The 20,679-nt window shown below is 37.1% G+C and overlaps 1 protein-coding gene across 2 annotated transcripts in view; it reads right to left on the bottom strand.

Moving 5' to 3' along the window:
- ASH1L (ash1 (absent, small, or homeotic)-like (Drosophila)) overlaps positions 1-20,679 on the bottom strand; it is a 131,963-nt gene that overhangs the window by 15,006 nt on the left and 96,278 nt on the right. For both annotated transcript variants that reach the window (XM_014540820.1, XM_005867543.2), the window contains exons 8-19: positions 15,021-15,094; positions 12,617-12,662; positions 12,392-12,500; positions 9,146-9,352; positions 8,880-9,026; positions 8,120-8,228; positions 7,309-7,473; positions 7,062-7,156; positions 5,080-5,237; positions 3,731-3,883; positions 934-988; positions 719-851 (exon numbers count right to left, since the gene is read on the bottom strand). In XM_014540820.1, coding sequence (XP_014396306.1) covers positions 719-851; positions 934-988; positions 3,731-3,883; positions 5,080-5,237; positions 7,062-7,156; positions 7,309-7,473; positions 8,120-8,228; positions 8,880-9,026; positions 9,146-9,352; positions 12,392-12,500; positions 12,617-12,662; positions 15,021-15,094 — 1,451 coding nt within the window. The remainder of the gene's footprint in view (positions 1-718; positions 852-933; positions 989-3,730; positions 3,884-5,079; positions 5,238-7,061; positions 7,157-7,308; positions 7,474-8,119; positions 8,229-8,879; positions 9,027-9,145; positions 9,353-12,391; positions 12,501-12,616; positions 12,663-15,020; positions 15,095-20,679) is intronic.

Here is a 20,679-nt window from a genome sequence, read left to right on the forward strand (position 1 = left end):
TATTTTTTAAATTTTATTTATTGTTTAAAGTATTACAAATAGAAGTACATAATCTAGTAGCCTTTTATCCTTCAAATACCTCTCCAAGGTATTTCAAAATCATGGAATAATTTCCTTTTCTATGTACCATACAGTATTCCATCCTCTCCTTTAAATCAGTTCAAAATCACATTTTCTCTAATGAGCTTCATCTTGTCTTTTTTTTCTTTAACTGTCAACAGTATTACAGATGTCCTCCATTCCCCCCTTCTTAACCTTCTTAGCCAGCCCCCAAAGCTTCACCTATTCTAAAATGTATTCACATAGTACCTCTCAATTCCATTCTTAAGATACATTTACAACTATTTACCTAGAATACTTCTGTGTATTTCACATATACTTATTGTTTTGAGGAAAGAAACTGTGGATACGATTTAAATGTAGTAAAATGTCTGTATTATGCAAATATAAAGGTTTAATACTTAATTAGGTTTTTACAAAAACTGCTTTTTTGCGAGTATGACTTAATTTCCATTTTAGTCATATCAATGTCTTTATTATACAAAATTCTATAATATTTACTACCATGTATCTTTACCCTAAGGGTACTCAAAAAAATTACTGGCTTTCTTAACCAGAAATATGAAGGTTTATAGAAGAGGGTAAAAATCTTAAAATTCCCAGAATAGTTCTTCAGAACAAACTTCTAAAATCTGTGTTTGAAGTCAGTGAGAAATACCTCAGCATTCCGAAAGACCTTGAGCATGTCAGCATCAAAAGCCTCCACTGTTTTATAATAACCAATGAGGATCTGCTTCTCTATGGTAGAAAGATCTAGGGGATCAGAGATCTTCTCATAATAATCAGCATTCCTAGAACATAAAGCCAGGTGTCAATCTGGTATACTTGGTACTTTAAAAAGAAATTCAGAGATTCCCACATATGTGAACTTACTTCTTCTTTGGGGGGAGGTTCAAAAGTGGTGCTGCCAATGCTTGTCGGGAAGAATCTGCAAAAGAATACAAGGTTTAGTAGAAGGGCTAAATGATACAAGGGAGACAAGTATTAACTCATAAATGAAAAAGTAGAATCCTCAAAATTAACAGTTAGAGAAAAAAAATCTAAGTTCTTTTTGAGGGTTATGACAAATGCAAATATTTTTTAGAGATGGGGGTAAAGGCAAGGATCAGAAGATACTTTCAGAATTACTTGGAATATAAAAGCTATAGCATATATGCTTGAAATGTTAGGTGGGTAATGAGAAATGTTAGATGGGTAATGAGAAAAATTTTCATTGAACAATGAGAGATGGGAACTTATTTAGGTAGCTAGGCTGCTTAGTGCAAATTTCAGCTCAATCTATATTATAAAAAGGCCTGTGGCCTTAATGCCATAAGACCAAAGACCGGTGTGGGTGGGCGGGGCTGCGAGTGTGGCGGGGGGGGGGGCTGGGGTGGGGGGGGGGGGGGGGGGCTGGCGGGTGGGCAGGGCCACGCGATTTCGTGCGCTGGGCTTCTAGTAAATTATATTACAGCAAAGATCATCTCATTCAAAAATGTCTTCTAGTTCTCACTAATATTACTCTGTTGATTTGGATTCAATTAAATTCCAGATAATGGATAATTTAGTACTGTAAATATTTTCTGGAATCCTTTTGTTCATAATAGTTACTTTGTATTACAAAAACGCAAGTCATGCTGTGGGGCTACTTCTCATTGCTACCTTATTTCCTTTCTAGCAACTTACAATATATATAGAAAAAAGCCTGTTGTTTCATACCCAGAATGTAATGGACAATAGATATACTACAGTTTTACATTAGACCAGATGGGGCTGGTTGAAAATGCAGACTGTGACCTTTTGGGATAACAAAACTGTAAAAGCTACTCAAATATGAAGAAAAGTACAGAAAGAAGAAAGAAAAAAATTCTCCAGAATTTATTTATTTTTTAATCCCCAATTGAGAATATTTTCCCACTGAAAGTAGAAGGAAGGGGGAGAGACACAGAGAGAGAAACATTGATGGGAGAGAGATATACTGATTGGTTGCTAGGGCCAGGGATCGAGCCTGCAACCGAGGTACATGCCCTTGACCGGAATTGAACCCGCAGGCTGATGCTCTATCCACTGAACAAAACAGGCTAGGGTCAGAATTTAGGGAAGAGAAGACCAGCCAAAATTGACAGCAAAAGCTGCAATTATTTGTTAAAATCTTTTATTTTAAGTATCTCCAAATTTTCTGGTCATAAAAAGTCACGTATATTACCAAACTCCCTACCCAAATTAAAATCTCTCTCCTTCCCCACCCTTACCCCCAACACATATCCAAAAGATGTGTCTTGAAAGAGAAATGGGGTAGGGTAAAGATATTTGCATGAAAACACCATAAAAATATTTTTATTGATTTCAGAGAGGCAAGGAGAGGGAGATAAAAACATCAATTATGAGAAAGAATCATTGATTGGCTGCCTCCTGCATGCCCCACATTGAAGATCGAGCCCACAACCTGGGCAGGTGCCATGACCAGGATTTGAACTGTGACCTCCTGGTTCATAGGTCGATGCTCAACCACTGAGCCACGCTGGCTGAGCTGAAAACACTCTTGAAGTAATTTTTTTGTAACTTTAGGTCTTTTTTCTTTTAAATTTTTTTTTTAAAGGAAACTCTTTTTTTTTAAATATTTTTTTTTTCTTATTGATTTCAGAGAGGAAGGGAGAGGTTGAGAGAGAAACATCAATGATGAGAGAGAATCACTGATCGGCTGCCTCCTGCACGCCCCCTACTGGGGATCAAGCCCACAACCTGGGCATGTGCCCTTGACCGGAATCGAACCTGGGACCTTTCAGTCTGCAGGCCGATGCTCTATCCACTGAGCCAAACCAGCTAGGGCTAGATCTTTTTTCTTAATGTAGGGCCTGTAATCCCTCCATAATATATGCAAAATTATGTACATGCATTTTTTCTAGGGAAAGAGTGCATAGCTTTTCTGAGATTCTCTGAATATCAGAAAATCAAATATCTGTCAATCAAAAAAGGTTAAGAACCACTGATGCCATATGTTCATACTTTTTTCTTATATTACTACTAGAGGCCCAGTGCACGAAATTCATGCATGGGGCGGGGGGCGGGTGTCCCTCAGCCTGGCCTGCACCCTCTGGCAATCCGGGACCCCTTGGGGGATGTCCGACTGCTGGTTTAGGCCCAATCTCCCAGGGATCCCTGTGGGATCAGGCCTAAACCGGCAGTCAGACATCCCTCTTGCAATCCGGGACCGCTGGCCCCTAACTGCTCGCCTGCCTGCCTCCTGCCTGCCTGATCGCCCCAACCGCTTCTGCCTCAGCCCCCGCCTCGGCTTCGTCCAGAAGGTTGGTCAGCTGTCTGGTCTAATTAGCATATTAAGCTTTTATTATTATAGATGTCACTGCTTCATTCAGGAAAATTTTATACAAGACAGAGACCTGCTTATTTCTATACTGTAGCTAAAAGATGTGATTTCTAAATATAATACTTATGGTAAATCTAATAAATAGAAAAAAAAATTGACTTATAATATCTAGGGATTTAAAAACAACAATTCCCAAAGACTATAATCAGTCCTGTAATTCTATACTCTGACAAAAGGAAGAGCTAAATAAACCTCCTAATTTCCTAATCCTAAACTGTCACTTGTTCTTGGATGTCTCAAGTGAGGATAAATGGTATGACTTTTAGAAAAAGCGAAGAAGAATGAATTTGGGGTGGATATGGTCACCTTTATAAGAGATGATACCATCACAGATCTCTTTGAAGATCTGGGCGAGGCGGGCTGCTCGAGCCACTTCAATGTTTTCCTCTGCAGCTGCCAGCCGTCTTGTTCGAACAGATCGGGCTGTCTGCAGAGCAGAGAACTGGGTCATGAAGACGTCTGGAAGAATAAAGTGAAAATTAGCTTCAGGAAAAGAGGAGCTCTACGTGGCTTTCTCTCCCCCAGTGACTTTCTGCCCTTTGCTCAATTTTTGTTAAGTGATTAGTTGAAGTCATGGAGTTCTTTCTCTCTTCCTTACAGGAAAATCAGAAAACAATGAAGTTTACCAGAGAGACAGATGCTGCAAGTTAGAGTGAGCTTATTTTAGTAGCCAAGTGCTACATCGTGTAGTAGCTGAAAGTCTGAGCTTCAAAATGAGTCTGTGTTTTTACTGTGGCTTCTCTACTTATTAGATTTTGATCTTGGGCAAGTTACTTAAACGCTCTGTATCTCAGTTTCTTAACTGTAAAATGGGACTAGTGGTAGTATTTTCCTCATGAAGTAATTATGCAGATGAAATAAACATCTTTTTAATGTGTCTAGCTCAGTGCCTGACCTATAAAAGACTCAGGAAATTATTATCATTACCAGAAGATTTGAACTAACTGAATTGTAAACTTAGAGAATTTATGCCAATCAAATCACTGAGAGGAGAGAAGATTTTGGGCAAATTTCTATCTAGTCCCTAGCTCAGCATATTCCCTCATGTACAATGCAGAATGCCTGTATTTTCTGAGGGAAATAAAATAGTAAGAGCATGAGCTTTTGAACACTATTTTCAGTTAGAAAGAGTATTTAGACATGCCAATTTCTCTTCTTTGAATCTGCTCTGGATAATAAATCTGCATCAGGAGTGCTATCTCATTATTCAATCATGAAGGTTAGAAAAAGGAAATCTGATGGTCTGTGTATATAATGCTGGTCTAAATGTGGGGGGCAAAAAGTCTTCAAATTAACACTGGTGTCATTTTCCTCTGCATCTGTCATCACTATTTACCCTGTGTCTGCAAGGTATTTTCCAGGTAGGAAAGAAGACAAAGGACCCACTACCTATATCTCATGTCTAGTGACTTTCAGGCTATAGGTGATGTCTGGGAGGTGGTGGAAGGGGGTTTCTTCCTATTTCCCATAGTAGAAACAGGAAGGTGGAGAGCTGGAGGGATAGGTTATTGCTGATTGGTGTTAATATGCTTGGATCTTAACTTTTTTGGAACAGACCAAAAGGAATTTTTGAATAGACTGTTTGTTTGAAAGTAACTAGTGTAATCACTTTGAGATAACCTTTTGGAATTAGCAGAAACTTTTCGAGTCCTTACCAGATTTGATGTTCCCATCATCTCGGCAGATGCCATTCCAGCGGGTATATAATGATGCTGAGTGAATATTATCACTGGTGTGCTTTACTTCCTCCTGTTTCTGCCGAATCTTCTCCCAGTTTCGGACCAAGAACACATGATGCTTTAATACAAAATTCCTGCAAGGAAAGAAAAAATAGTCCTTTTATTCATTAATTCAATAAGCATTTATTACACGTCTGTTCTATGTAAGCCACTGTTAAGATGTTATAAATGAATACTTATCAGTGAATTCAGCTGTTATAAAGAGAATTATATATGGGAAAACATTATTCAGTTTTGCATCCTAACTTTTTTTCACATAACATAAAACATTTTCCTATATTATTTACTGATAATCCTGGGGACTTAAAGGCTACAAAAATTTTGGCAATTGAAACAACCTGATTTGAAGGCAGAACTTTATGGAGTCTTCGTACAAATTCTAAAGAAAGTTTTTCAGATAAAGTACAGGCTTAGGATTAGCTATGAGAAGGAGAACTGGCAGATATAAGCTAAGATATTTAGGATGGATATGCCCTGGGCAACGATGCTACAAGCAATGCCTCCACATGGATCTCTAAATGTAAATGAGTTACATGTATCTTGATTGACCCTACACATTATTTTGATGATTCCATTATTTGATTTTCACTCTAATACACATATAAAACAATGTTACCTTGAATAAATTTCAAATATAGGCCTCTGTAATGGAGATTAGACCAATTTTATAGTTCTTGACTTTGGCTGCAAATTGAAATCACTTGGGGAGCTTTATAAACTACTGATGTCTGGATTCCATCTCTGAAAATTCTGGTTTAAGTGGTCGTGGGTGTGGCCTGGGCATCAAAAGCGTTTTTTGTTTTTTTTAAAAATTGATTTTAGAAAGGGAGGGAGGAAGGAAGGAAGAGAGAGGGGGAGAGAGACACACAATGATTAGCTGCCTCCAGAAAGAGCCCTCCAAACAAGGACAGAATGTGCAACCCAGGTATGTGCCCTTGACCTTCCAGTGCAGGAGATGATGCTCCTACCAACTGAGTTACACTGATTAGGGCCATCAGAAGTTTTTTAAAGCTTCCTAGGCTAACATGCAGATAAAATAGAGAACCACTGGATTAGATCATCTGTTTCAATGAAGTTTAAAATTTCTATGACAAAGTGAAATAGAATAAAAGTGGCTAAAATTATAGTAAAATTGTAAGTAAGGATAAACTTTCTAAGATATTGAAGTGTGTAGTCGGGAAATATAGAGTATCTTAAAAAAAATAGAGTATCTTGAGAAATATGACATGTTTACATTGTTTAACCTCTGACATGAACAAATCCTTGAATACAAGGAAGAGTAAAAATGACTAAAGATTCTTTTGACTGCTGTTAATATATCAACAAAGTATGGATTCCTCTGGCAGACTGATGAAGCCCATATAATCCTTCTCTGAACAATGTTTTAAAAGCATTTAAAAAATTAATTTAAAAATGTAAGTAATTTTAATACATAGGATTAAAAGGAAACTAAATATGCTGCAATACAGTTTTCAGAATATTTTAAACATTAATTTTTAACACATGACAATATCTAGTTGAGGGTTTAACAACTATTGTAATTTTGAGGCAGAGATAAACCTAAGTGATATTTTGAGATATGTGTAACACCTATAACATAATATGAAAATGAATATGGTGGCAAAACTCACGGAAACTGCAAATACTACACACACACACACACACACACACACACATTTGTTGTTGCCTACAGTCATATTTAAGGTCATGCTAAATTTCAGTTAGAAAGTAGGTAAAATAAAGACACAATTTACCCCCCACCCAAGTTCACAGACCCCTTGAATCCTTATTTAAGGAACTCCTGTACAAAAGAAATGGCTCAAATATACAGCTGCTCAATAATCGGACAAGCAAATCACATAATTTAGAGAGCTCAGGTAAGAAAATCTACTTTTTACCTCTCTCGATTGGACATGGGCTTCATTTGTAATTGCGGGGCCAATCTTGTTGGAGTGTTCATGTTTTCACTGGGTTCCTCAGAGAGGTGGCCTCTCTGAAAAAGAGATGGATCAGAATGCAGGGGGAAAAAAACATCAATCAGAAATCACCTCCAAGAACATTAAAACCACTCTGAAGATGCCACCCTTTGGCATTTCCCTTGTTTCAGTAATTGCCTCTGAGGAAAGCCATGGAATTATTATTCACCCTTTTTTTCAGCTTGTGCTTAGATTTCCTCTTTTCTTTTGACCGTCCAGACTTTTTATGTGTGGCTATAGGCTGGCTGCTTTTGCTGCTGGTGAGTCCATTCATACGTTGACTCTTGCCACCGATGATTCCTCGACATTTCTCAAAGCCACACTTACACAGTTGCTTTGAAAGGAACGAGAATAATGCTTTTAGGCTGCCGTTTCATTTATAAGTTCAAATAGGATGCCAGAGCATCTGGACACCCAACAATAAGTTTGAATGAAGAAACTTTCACATAGAGGAAAACAACTAATTGAGAATGAAGTGGATTTCTACAATAGTTGAAAGATAAGATTAAATATTGGAAAAAACTTCACCAGAATACTTAAGAAGTGACTGGAGACTAAAAATGATAGGGCAATCTCTTCTGAAAGAATAACACAGACCTGTGTATCCTAGATAAAAGTGGAGTTAAGAGTGAAAAACTGCTTTTTCCACTGTACTTCTCAATGGCTACAACTCAGTAATGTTTACTGAAGGCCTATGTTATACAGAGCACTGTGACAAAGTTCAACCTCCCTCTTGGATTTACTATTCTTACCTGTTTTTTAAAAAATATATTTTTATTGATTTCAGAGAGGAAAGGAGAGGGAGAGATAGAAACATCAATGATGAGAGAGAATCATTGATCCGCTGACTCCTGCACACCCTCCACTGGGGATTGAGCCCGCAACCTGGGCATGTGCCCTGACTGGGAATCAAACCGTGACCTCCTGGTTCATAGGTCGATGTTCAACCACTGAGCCACACTGGCCGGGCACATGCTTACCTGTTTTTCAACATTAAAGGAATGAAAGTTGTAATCATAAGTGAGTTCTGTACCAGCTGGCATATCTTTAAGAGCATATAGTCCAATCCGGTATACTCCATTAACAGACCTATAGAGAAAGGACAAAAGTTAAAGGTCTTTCCAAAATTTTCCAAATTTTTTCCAATATTTAATCTTATCTTTCAACTATTGTAGAAATCCACTTCATTCTCAATTAGTTGTTTTCCTCTATGTGAAAGTTTCTTCATTCAAACTTATTGTTGGGTGTCCAGATGCTCTGGCATCCTATTTGAACTTATAAATGAAACGGCAGCCTAAAAGCATTATTCTCGTTCCTTTCACTTGTTTTTATATCTCATGGTGACAAATTCAGTGGGCCTATGCTGAATGAACTGTTATGAGACAAACCATGTAACAGTACGTAGGACAAAGTAAGCAGTAAATAAATACTAGATGTTTTATATATTTATATATGACATTTTCTACCAACTGGGGCTGGGGATCGAACCTGCAACTCATATACATGACCTTCACTGGGAATCAAACCCGAGGCTCCTTGGAGCGTAGGCCGACTAAGTAGTTAGGATGAAGTGAAGAAATAGCAGAGGCTTACTCTTTGCCAGGAGGATCTGGTATAATAGGGAAATGCCTAAGCTACTTTGTGTAAGCTGATTGACATTGTGGAAAGATCAATCTCTGGATACCCTCAATGCTTTCTGTTCTATGGGATTCTTGGTTTCACCATCCCCTGCTTCCTTACCATTTCTGCATTTCACAGTTTGGGTCACAGCTGTGGTTGATGAATCGAGCCTCATTTCCCATGCGATAACTGTCAATCACCATTCCACTATCCAGGTTCAGACAATAGTGGTCACTATGATTATGATATTGCTCGATCATCCTGTTTCTGAAAAGGAGAAAGATTATTGAAAGTCACTTAATGATTAAATTGAAAGTAAATTTCAAATATTCCATTTTCCATTCTAATCTGATACTTTTACCATTTTACTGACTATCATCAATTACCTGAACTCCTGTTCACTGACAACTTCTCCTAGGTATTCAATGATGAACTGCCCAGCTTTTAGGGGTTCTTTGGTTCTGATTCCCCAACCTTTTTCCTCAGCTCGAAATCGTTCTAGACATTGCACCCACTCATGCCTCTGTATCCTCTGGTTACAGCACTGCTCACCACAGGGGCAAGTGTTGGGGGAACACTCAGCAAAGATCATTCTAGAAAGAAAAGCAATAATTGTATGTCAACTAACATTATATGCCTACATAAACCCATTTTATGTTTTATAGGAATTCTTAAAATGAATACACCAAATTATTTTAACAAGGTTAGACTGGCTAACAAGCTTAACAAGTAATAATATAGAACTTAAAAAATTAATAACACTATAAATTTCCAAATCCAGTTGTAAACACCAAATGCTCCTTGCAAATTATTAAGCTAATTGTCCACTTAGCATCCTGGGTAAAAGTTATCTTATTTAGCTTTGTGCTAAGAGTAAATGAACTGCAACCCACAAAGAAATTAATAGTTTCAGATTATACTGCAATCTTGTTTTGAAGTAGCTCACGGCCATTTACAGATTTTTTAAAAAACTGTAGTAAAATACACACAAAATTTACCATCATAACTACTTTTAAGTGTAAAGGTCAGTATGTTCATATTATTATTTTTAAAAAAAAATAGGAATCCATATTTCCTTAGTGTAAATGACATTTCCATATTGGAAATAACATTAGCAGTCTATATAACTAGCTAAACCTATAATTTGGAGTGAATAAACAAGTAAACAATTTTGAACACAGTAGGTGAACGTGGTTATGCATATGCCCTCTCACTGCTTTCCTTTTTATATTTCTAGGATCTTTAATAGAAGCCTTTTAGTTGTTTTATAGTTTGGAATCCCAGTATGGGTATTTAGCATGAACAAGGGAGGACCAAGAATATATTGGTAAATCAAAATATATTATGTTTATAATCATAACTTATTTATACAGAAAGTATTTAATACTTTACAATTTAAGTATTTTCAGAGTCATTTCATTTATTCTTCCAAAAAATATTGTCCTTATCTAAAGGACAAATAGTACAGTGTCAAATCTCATAAATGAGCAGTAAGCAGAGAAAGTCTCCATTGGGTTCTTCTTCAACTTAAGACAATCAACTTAACTTGTGAAAAAGACACTGCCTTACTGTCAAATTCATCACCTTTATTCTTTCTTTTTTTTTTTTTTAAATATATTTTATTGATTTTTTTACAGAGAGGAAGGGAGAGAGATAGAGAGTTAGAAACATCGATGAGAGAGATACATTGATCAGCTGCCTCCTGCACACCTCCTACTGGGGATGTGCCTGCAACCAAGGTACATGCCCTTGACCGGAATCGAACCTGGGACCCTTGAGTCCACAGGCCGACGCTCTATCCACTGAGCCAAACCGGTTACGGCCTTTATTCTTTCTTTTGCTGACTTCTTTGCTGTAAGAATATTGTTGAATAGCTCTCCTGAAAATGCCCTCTTTTTGTTGTCTTTGTTGCTAATTTATGATAATGGATTTCCCACCTTTCTTCCAATAACTATTTCTGTCTTTCTATTTAAACAGGAAGCCCTTTTTCCTGTGTACCTTCTATGACACATTTTTTGTTCATCTTTTCTTTAGAAGGCTCATTTATTTTTGTGGTTTCAATTATAACTCCCTGTTCGTAATACCCTACACCCACTAGTACATTTCCATATTTCATAACACACACAACAATATAGTTTACGTGGACAAAATAACTAAAATATAAGTATAACATAGTATTGAGAGAAAAGAGACTGCAATTTAAAAAATTTCTGCCAAAGAACAATCATTCAGAGGTTGCTAAAAATTTGTGGTTTTTAGAGTTGAAGGCACTGAAATATATTCCATTTGTTTTTATAAATAACCAAGATAAACCCTTTAATTATATAAAAAAGTAAAACATGTTTCTATACATTGTGCCTGAAAACAAGACTGTAAATTTACCCAAATCTAAAAGTAGATGCTGCAAATTAAGATGTGAAGATTTTGAAATTTACAGTGATGTATGTAAGGTACAATTTCACAACTGGCATGTTGATGCAGGAGATAGGTACTAAAACACTGATTTCCCCAGCCATGAGAACAATTGACTAGAGACCAGGAAAGCAGTTGCCTTTGCCCAGGAAAACGATATAGAACAGAAAATATTGATGTGAATTTCAACGGTTCTTTTTTGCTATAAATTTTCTTATATTACCAAAACCAACAAATCTATTTTCACTCTTTTGCTTCTATTAAACATTTCCACTTTGAAATCTCATTGTCATTTTAAAATTAATGGTCCAAAATGAAAATCATAATTTGTATCTTCAAACCAGTTAAATTCCTTACTTTCTATCTCTGACAATAGTGTTACTATTTCTTGTTGCTATCACTGACTCGATTCTCATGTGTATCTGCTATATGCTAATGGTTTATGAACCCATTCTTATTTCTCACTGCCACCAGACTACTTTACTCCCTCATTATGGCTACTATATACAGAGATCTAGGAAGGTTTCCAGAACTGTGCTTAATACTTTATAAACATTGATTCATACAATCCTCACAAACTCCTCATAAAAGGTATTATTTTTATTAGAGGGGTTAATAATGTTCTTCAGGTCTAATAAATAACAAGATTTAAAACTAGGTATGTAAGACTCTAAATATCATTTTTTTCTGTTACTGTATTCATCCCACATTTGAGCTGAATGTTTATGTGCTCCCAAAGTTCACAGCTGAAGACCTAGCCCTAATGTGATGGCATTTAGAAGTAGTGCCTTTGAGAGGAAAACAGGTTTCTATTAGGTGATGAGGGTGGGAACTTCATGATGGAGTGCCCCTGTTAAAAAGGCACTATTTGTCTATGAGCATGCACTGAGGAAAGGCCATGTAAGTATGCAAGAAGGCAGCTGTCTATAAGCCAGGAAGTGGATCCTCATCAGATAGCGAATCTACTGGCATCTTAACCATGTACTTCACAGCCTCCTAAACTGTGGGGAATAAATTTCTGTTGTTTAAGCTACCCAATCTATGGTATTTTGTTATAATAGCCCCAGCTGATTAAAACATCCTATTAATTATGTTTTATATATCAATGTGGAACTTCCTGAGGCAAAATCAAAGAGCATATTTAACTTTTCCCTCCAACTGAAGTATCTTATATAGATCGTAAAGCCTATGTTTTTTAAGGAATCTGTTTAGTATAGTACCTATTGAGGCAGTCATCCACACAGCCCTTCCTGGTGTCATCATCTGGCTTCTTACAGTTACAGGTGGTAGCCTCATAACCAGAAAGGGGTTTGACATCAACGTAGACATCTTGAAAGAAGAAAGTAAAGAATAGTTTGTGAACATACAGGATAATTTTTAAAGCGTCAGACCAAGAGGAACACTGATGATATGGAGACAGAAAAAATAGCTCCCAAATTACTCACTTGAACGAATTTTTTTATATAGTGGGACATCTGGCTTTTTGTATAGCTAGAAGAAAAAAGAAAAATCTTAATATAGCATTTAACTTCAAATGCCAGACAGCAGCATTAATTACTAAAAATACAGGAAGTTATCCATGTGCTCTGCCTATATGGAAATAGTTACAAGACTTTCTGGGCTGGATACATTTGAGGGAAACTCTTGATGTGATCACCTTTTACCCCAAATTAGAAGGTGACTTACTAGATCAGTGTGAGAGAACTAGGTTCAATAGAAGAAATATAAATATAAAATGGTTTAAAGAAAGTACATTTTGAACAATGTTTTTTTTTCTTTGTGAATTCTCACTCAAGGATATTTTTTCCATTGATTTTTTAGAGAGAATAGAAGGGAGGGAGGAAGGGGGGAAAGAGAGAAACATCAATGTGAGACAGACACATGGAGCCCGGCCAGTGTGGCTCAATGGTTGAGCGTCGACCTATGAGCTAGGAGGGCACATGCCCGGGTTGCGGGCATGATTCCCAGTGGGGGCGTGCAGGAGGCAGCTGATCAATGATTCTCTCTCATCATTGATGTTTCTGTCTCTCTCTCCCTATTCCTTCCTCTCTGAAGTCAATAAAAATATATATTAAAAAAAAAAAAAGACATAGCGATTGGTTGCCTCCCCCACATGCCCCAACCAGGGCTGGGGAACAAACCAGAAACCCAGGTATATGCCCTTCACTGGGAATCAAACCTGAGACCCTTTAGTGCATGGGCCAACACGCTAATCACTGAGCTACGCTGCCCAGGGCTGACTGATATATTTCTTCTTCTTTTTCTAAATATTTTTTAAAAATATTTTTTATTGATTTTTTACAGAGAGGAAGGGAGAGGGATAGAGTTAGAAACATCGATGAGAGAGAAACATCGATCAGCTGCCTCCTGCACACTCCCCACTGGGTATGTGCCCGCAACCAAGGTACATGCCCTTGACTGGAATCGAACCTGGGACCCTTGAGTCCACAGGCCGACGCTCTATCCACTGAGCCAAACCGGTTAGGGCTCTAAATATTTTTATTGATTTCAGAGAAGAAGCAAGAGGGAGACATAGAAACATCAATGATGAGAGAGAATTATTATTGATCGGCTGCCTCCTGCACGCCCCCCCCACTGGGGATCGAGCCTGCAACCTGGGCATGTGTCCTGGACTGGAATAGAACCCGGGACCCCTCAGTCCGCAGGCAGATGCTCTATCCACTGAATCAAACCGGAGAGTGTTTCTTTAGCGTGTTGTTGGATTAACTTAAATGAAAATCACACATTGTAAATCAAAGCTATTCATTTGGATAAATTAAGATTCTATTTGCCTCTATGAAAAAAGAGAAAAACTTGCCTAGGGATTGCTTATATGAACTGGATATGTATATGAAATTTTAAAAAATTAGTACCCTGGCTTTTTCAAGGTGGGTATTGTTGGAAAACACATTTCACATTTTAATTAAGGCAATTAATTTAGTGAATAAAGAGGATAGATAGGGCCAGCAGGAAAATGGAGCTCTCACACTGTAATTAAGAATGCATCAGCCCAGCTGGTGTGGCTCTAACTGAACATCAATCCATGAACCAAGAGGTCACTGGATAAATTCCCAGTCAGGGCACATGCCTGGGTTGCAAGCTTGATCCCCAGTAGGGGTCGTGCAGGAGACAGCCAACCAATGATGTTTCTCATCGATATTTCTATCTCTCTATCCCTCTCACTTCCTCTCTGTTTAAAAAATAAAAACATATATAAAATAAAAAGTCTGGCCACTGTGGCTCAGTAGTTGAGCATCAACCCATGCATAAACTAATAGGTCACTGGTTCGATTCCTGGTCTGGGCACATGCCCAGGTTGGGGGCTCAATCCCCAGTAGGGGCGTGCAGGATGCAAGAGAGAAAACTAGTATCTTCCTATTTTTAGTTCCCAATATATTTAAAGATCTTTTAAAAGCATAAGAGTGTTAAACATTTTCCCTGTTTCCTTTGTATGTGAAAAATAAATTCCAAACTGATGGGAAGGAGCCAACAAAAATAAAGCCTGAAATTTCTTCGTGCTGCTTGCAGTACATCTAAATTCTCTGGAGACCTGCATCAAACAGGATTCTTACAGAACAGAATCTATGCTACCAAAATAAAAGTCCAGAATAATAACAGAAGATTGCCCAGGAAAGTAGAAACTCACTGCTATTTTGAATTATGAGTAAAGGCAAATAGGTCACATTAAATATGAATGCAAAATTTTTTTTTTTTTTTTAGTCTCTAACCTTCACAGGGACACTTTATATTTCCTAAAATGAGAGCATAACAAGGAGGCAGAGAAAAAGATCTGCATTCCCTCCCTGCCATGCCTTAAGAATGAATCCTGGTAAGATAGGTTCATTATACCTGATTATGTTTCCACTGCCAAAGGATGTCATAAGGAAGCTGGAAGTCAATTCTTTTTTGCCTTAGATACTTTCCTGAAACAAAAACAACAATAACAAAAAACTATCAATTTAAACATCTATTCATACACAAGATCTAATATGCACTGACTAGAAAAATAAAAATTTAATTTTTAACTTTATGGATTTTTCCATCACTAATTTTTACCTACTTTTTTTCATGCTAAAAACATATTTTAATAGTAGTCTATGTTAAACAACTAGCATAGCAAATTTACTACCAAAAATACACAGGACATTATGAAGCAAACAAAACACTAAGAATTTTTTATTATTATTATTTTTAAAACTTTTTATTGATTTTTAGAGATAGGAAGGGAATAGAGAGATAGAAACACTAATGAGAGTGAAATATCATCAGCTGCTTCCTGCACGGCCCCCTTCCCCAACCCCAGGGATCAAGACCCCAACCTCAGCATGTTCCCTAACCAGGAATTGAACCAGTGACCTTCTGGTTCATGGGTCAACACTCAACCACTGAGCCACACCGGCCAGGCAAGAATTGTTTATTAAAATTACTAACTAGAGCATCTGGCACCTATTCTCCATTATTATGCATAATATAAAGCTGATTATAAAAAGGGGAAGAATAGCCCTAACTGATTTGGTTCAGTGGATAGAGCGTCAACCTGTGGACTGAAGGGTCCCAGGTTCGATTCCGGTCAAGGGCACATGCCCAGGTTGAGGGCTGAATCCCCAGTAGGGGGCTTGCAGGAGGCAGCCGATCAATGATTCTCTCTCATCATTGATGTTTCTCTCTCTCTTCCTCTCTCTGAAATCAATAAAAATGTACTTTAAAAAAAGGGGCGAAGTATAAGAGTTTTTAATAACAGAATTCCCTGACTTTAAATAACTCAATAGTGTTTACATGGATATTCATAATTAACTTCTTAAAAATTAAAATTCTATTTAAAGCCAATTTCAAAGCCCCCTTTCAACCTTAAAGAGGCTTCTTCAATTTCCTTACTCTATATGACCCTTCTGTGTTTTTTAAGGAATATTGTTCAATGTTTTGTTGCTCAATTGAGAGAACAAATGTTAAAGATTGTATATAATACATGTTTATGGTTTAAAAGCAATTTCTCAAAAATATAACAAACCTATATATAGAGAAAATTTAAAAATCATATCCATCATTCACTTGTATAAAATCATTTTCCTACACTGAATAGAAAAAAAGCAATAAAAGAGTAACAACTATTTAAAGTTAAAAAAATATATATAATGTTTAAGTTAATAGTCAGTTAAAATAAGTTTAAATATTTTTAAGTGTGACAAGAGTACACTGCTGTTTTTCAATAAAGATGTTTTGCAAGATCTTTCTGTTAATAAAGTAGTTAGTTGATAGTTTCACTAAAACTTTCTCTTTCTCTCTCCTACCCTTCCCCTCTCTCTAAAAATCAATGGAAAAATATCCTCAGATAAGGATTAACAACAACAACAAAACTGAAAGCAGAGTCCTCAACAGAGAATAGTAAACTAATGTTCACAGCAGCATTATTCAGAATTGTAAAAAGGTGGAAACAACAGAAATGTCCACTGACGAATGAATGAATAAACGAAATGCGGGGCCCTGGCCAGTTTGGCTCAGTGGTTGGAGCTTTGGCCCATGGACTGAAGGGGTTGTGGGTTTGATTCCAGTCAAGGGCTTGTACCTGTGTACAAATCAAATAAAAACAGAAAAGTGGCTCTATTTCTGGGCTACTTATGCTGTTCCATATATGAATGCCAATACACAGTTTTGATTAAAGTGCTTTGTAGTAACTCTTGAAGTCTGATAATGTCTTTCAATATTTTTATTTAAAGATCATGTTGAAGATTCTAGGTCTTTTGCATTTCCATATAAATTTTAGAACCAGTTTATCAGTTTTTACAGAAAAGCCTACTGGTAATATAATTTAGATCGTACCAAATATTTCCAATCTCTGAATGTGGCATATTTCTCCATTTATGTAGGTCTTTCTCAGATAAATGTTTTCATTTTTAGGGTAAAGGCCTTGCCAATTTTTAGATATATTTATTTTAAAAATTTTTATTCATTGACTTTAGAGAAAGAGAAAGGGAGAAAGAGAGAAACTGTGTATGGGGTGAAATGCAGCAGGAATTCAATTTATTTAAATGATATAGGCTATTCAGATTTTCTATTTCATCTTGCATCAGTTTTAACTTGTATTTTTAAAGGAATTTATCCATTTCATATACATTGTTCAATGTCCTGGCCTAAGGTTATTCAGAATAATCCCTTAATAGCTTCTTAATGACAGTAGGACCTATTGCATGGATACCAGTAATTTGTGTTCTCTCTTCCTTTTTTTCTTGATTAGTGCAGCTAGAGGTTATGAATTTTGTTGCTCTTTTCAAACCTGTCTAATATTTTATTGACTTCTACTCTTTATTATTTCCTTATTTCTACTTATACCCCAGTTTTATAGAAATGACTGGGATGGCTTTGCTTTTCTCACTTGACATTGAGTATTTGGTTATAGTAAGTCAAGGGGAAGGGGTAGTCACTCTGTGTTAAGTACAAAGTAAGTCTCACATAATCCTCACTATTCAGGATGAAAGCATTTTCAATATGTAGATGAAAATGCTAAGATGTAGAGTAGATAAGAAACTTGTTCAAGGTCAAATAGCTACAAGAGTATGGAATGGGAAGAGTTGTTCATATGTGCTTGATTCTAAGGTGTGTCACGGATCCCCAAGATCACCCTCAGGTTTGGTGATTCACAGGACTCAGCATGTAGTTATACTCATGGTCATTATAGCAAAAGGAAACAAAGCAAAATCAGTAAAGAGAAAAAGGCTACCGGGCAAAATCTGTAGGAAACCAGGCACAAATTTAAGAAGTTCTCTCCCAGTGGAGTCACAGAAGATGAAATCTTTGGCAAGGCTTTGTGACAACATTTGTGAAACACTGTCTATTAATGAAGATCATCAGAAATTCAGTAATGAAGGTTTTAATTGGTGGCTGGTCATATAGGTACCCTCTGCCTATAATGTACCAAAATTCCAGACTTTTAGAATGAAAGCAGGTGTTCAGTGGAAACCATAGACTTTATACACAGTGAACACAGTAAAACACTGTTATTACCATCTAGGGCAGTGATGGTGAACCTTTTGAGCTCGGTGTGTCAGCATTTTGAAAAACCCTAACTTAACTCTGGTGCCGTGTCACATATAGAAATTTTTTGATATTTGCAACCATAGTAAAACAAAGACTTATATTTTTGATATTTATTTTATATATTTAAATGCCATTTAACAAAGAAAAATCAACCAAAAAAATGAGTTCGCGTGTCACCTCTAACACGTGTGTCATAGGTTCGCCATCACTGATTAGGGAGTTTTATCTCAATAGAGGAAACTGTTTATGGTTTTCAAGTTCCCTGATGCCAGGTAATGGCCAACCTAGCAAGGAGGAGGTTCTAAGAATAAAAGCCTTAGGTCTGCTGTTAATTTTTTTCTGCACATAGGTCTATGTTCTTTCCACTATATTGGGAAAAGCAGTCAAAGTTTGGCATTAAGTCTGAATGACTTACTAGTATAGTGAGTGGCAACCGAGGCTGCAGGTTTGATCTCTGGTTGGGGTGCATACAGGAGGTAACCAATTGATGTTTCTTTCTTAGCTCAATGTTTCTCTCTCTCTCAAAAATAAAATCAATAAAAGCATATCCTTGGGTGAGGATTAAAATTTATTTCTCTAAGATAAATAAACCTGATTTTATTAAACATTTAAAACTAAATATTACTTTACATTTATTGAATATGACTCCAATGGTAAGATGCATTTAATTTTGTTTATATATCTATTTTATTCATATAACTAATACGGCAAAGACAGAGATAAACCCAGGTCTGGCTGACTCAGTCATGCTTTTTGTTTACATGATATTGGAAGTGACCAGTTTAAAACAACTGAGTATCCGCCCTCTCTATCCTATCATAAACGATTATTTGAAAAACAAAATAGCACATCCTGAAAAAAAAAATATCCTGCAACAATCTGATTTAAAGTCCTGTTTCAGCCCTGGCCGGGTGGCTCAGTTGATTGGAATGTAGTCCATAACACCAAAAGGTTGCACATTTGATTCCTGAGAGGGGTGCATACAGAAGGCAACCAATTGATGTTGCTCTCGCATCAATGGTTCTCTCTCTCTCTCCCCCACCTCCTTTTTCTCTCAAATCAATAAAAACATATCCTTGGGGGAGGATTTAAAAAAAAAGATAAAGTCCTGATTCACCAGAGAAAAGAGTCATTACTTGAATAAGTTTTTCTATTTTTTATTTACTGAGTACAAATTAGTCTTAATAGAACTAAAGTGGGGATGCAGAGATAAAATCTTTATTTAAATAAAGGAATTTCCATTCTAGACTTGTTAACCACTAATTCATGCCAGAGACATGACAGGAAATATTAGTCTACCCATTGTTCTCCCTTTTTTCCTTGGAATTGACTGATTCCTTCATCCCCTTGCATAGTTAGAGCTTCATCCAAGATCTAAGTTAATTTCCCAAACAGGAAAAAACCAGTAAGACCAAAATGGCTGTGTTTTCCTTTAAACAGGACTTGTAAATTACTTCTTATTTTCAAAGCCTATTTATCATTAGCAGGTTCTAGGAAATAGCATGATCTGCTAAGAAGCTGCTTCCACTGCTACGGCATCACTAATAAAAACAAAAGATTCTTTCAAGAGAACTTTGGCATTATGCCTAGAGAATATGGAGCTGAACTTTTACCTTCATTAAGTAAGTACAAGCATAGTTACCTAGCTGAGAATTAAGCCTTGTAACTCTATGTTATAGTTACACCATTCTCCAGCCACTCAATATACAATAACTCATCTTTATTGCAAAACTTGTCTAAACCTGCTACTTTAAATAACCTTATGGTGCTGGGCTCTCTAGGGAGAAAAAGGAGATTTGATAATCATAAACCAGAGAAGAGCCCCTAGTCAAAAGGGTCAAGAGAGTCATAGTTGAAGAGAATATTATAGTGCATAGGATCAACATCTGCTACACAATAAGTTGTTCCTGAGAAAAAATTGTCATCTACATTCAGCAATTTATCCTAATTTCTCCTTCTTTTCGTTCATTTATACTACAAAAAATTGTTAAACTTCTATTATGTATTAGGCACTGGGAAATCAAAGGAGAATAAGAAAGACAAATGATCCTGTACTCCTGGAGTTAATAACATAACTAGAGGTCCAGTGCATGAAATTCATGCACTGGTAGGGTCCCTATTGGCTGGTGGCCAGCTGGGTACTCCCTCCCCTTCCCAGCTGGCCCCACCCCCTGGTTGAACTCCCAGTCAAGGGGACAATTTGCATATTACGCTTTTATTATATAGGACTAGAGGCCCGGTACACAAAAATTTGTGCACTGGCGGGGGAGGGGGGTGGAGGGGGTGTCCCTCAGCCCCACTTGTGCCCTCTCACAGTCTGGGACCCCTCGGGAGATAACCACCTGCTGGCTTAGGCCTGCTCCCTGGGTGGCAGATGGCAGGCCCAATCCCTCGGTGCCTGCCCCGCCTCCCCGGGTCGCGCACATGGCAGGGCCGATCTGGGGGTTGGGGCGCCGCCCCGGGTTGGGTTGCACAC

The sequence above is a fragment of the Myotis brandtii genome, unplaced genomic scaffold, assembly GCF_000412655.1.
Source record: "Myotis brandtii unplaced genomic scaffold, ASM41265v1 scaffold250, whole genome shotgun sequence".
NCBI lineage: Eukaryota > Metazoa > Chordata > Mammalia > Chiroptera > Vespertilionidae > Myotis > Myotis brandtii.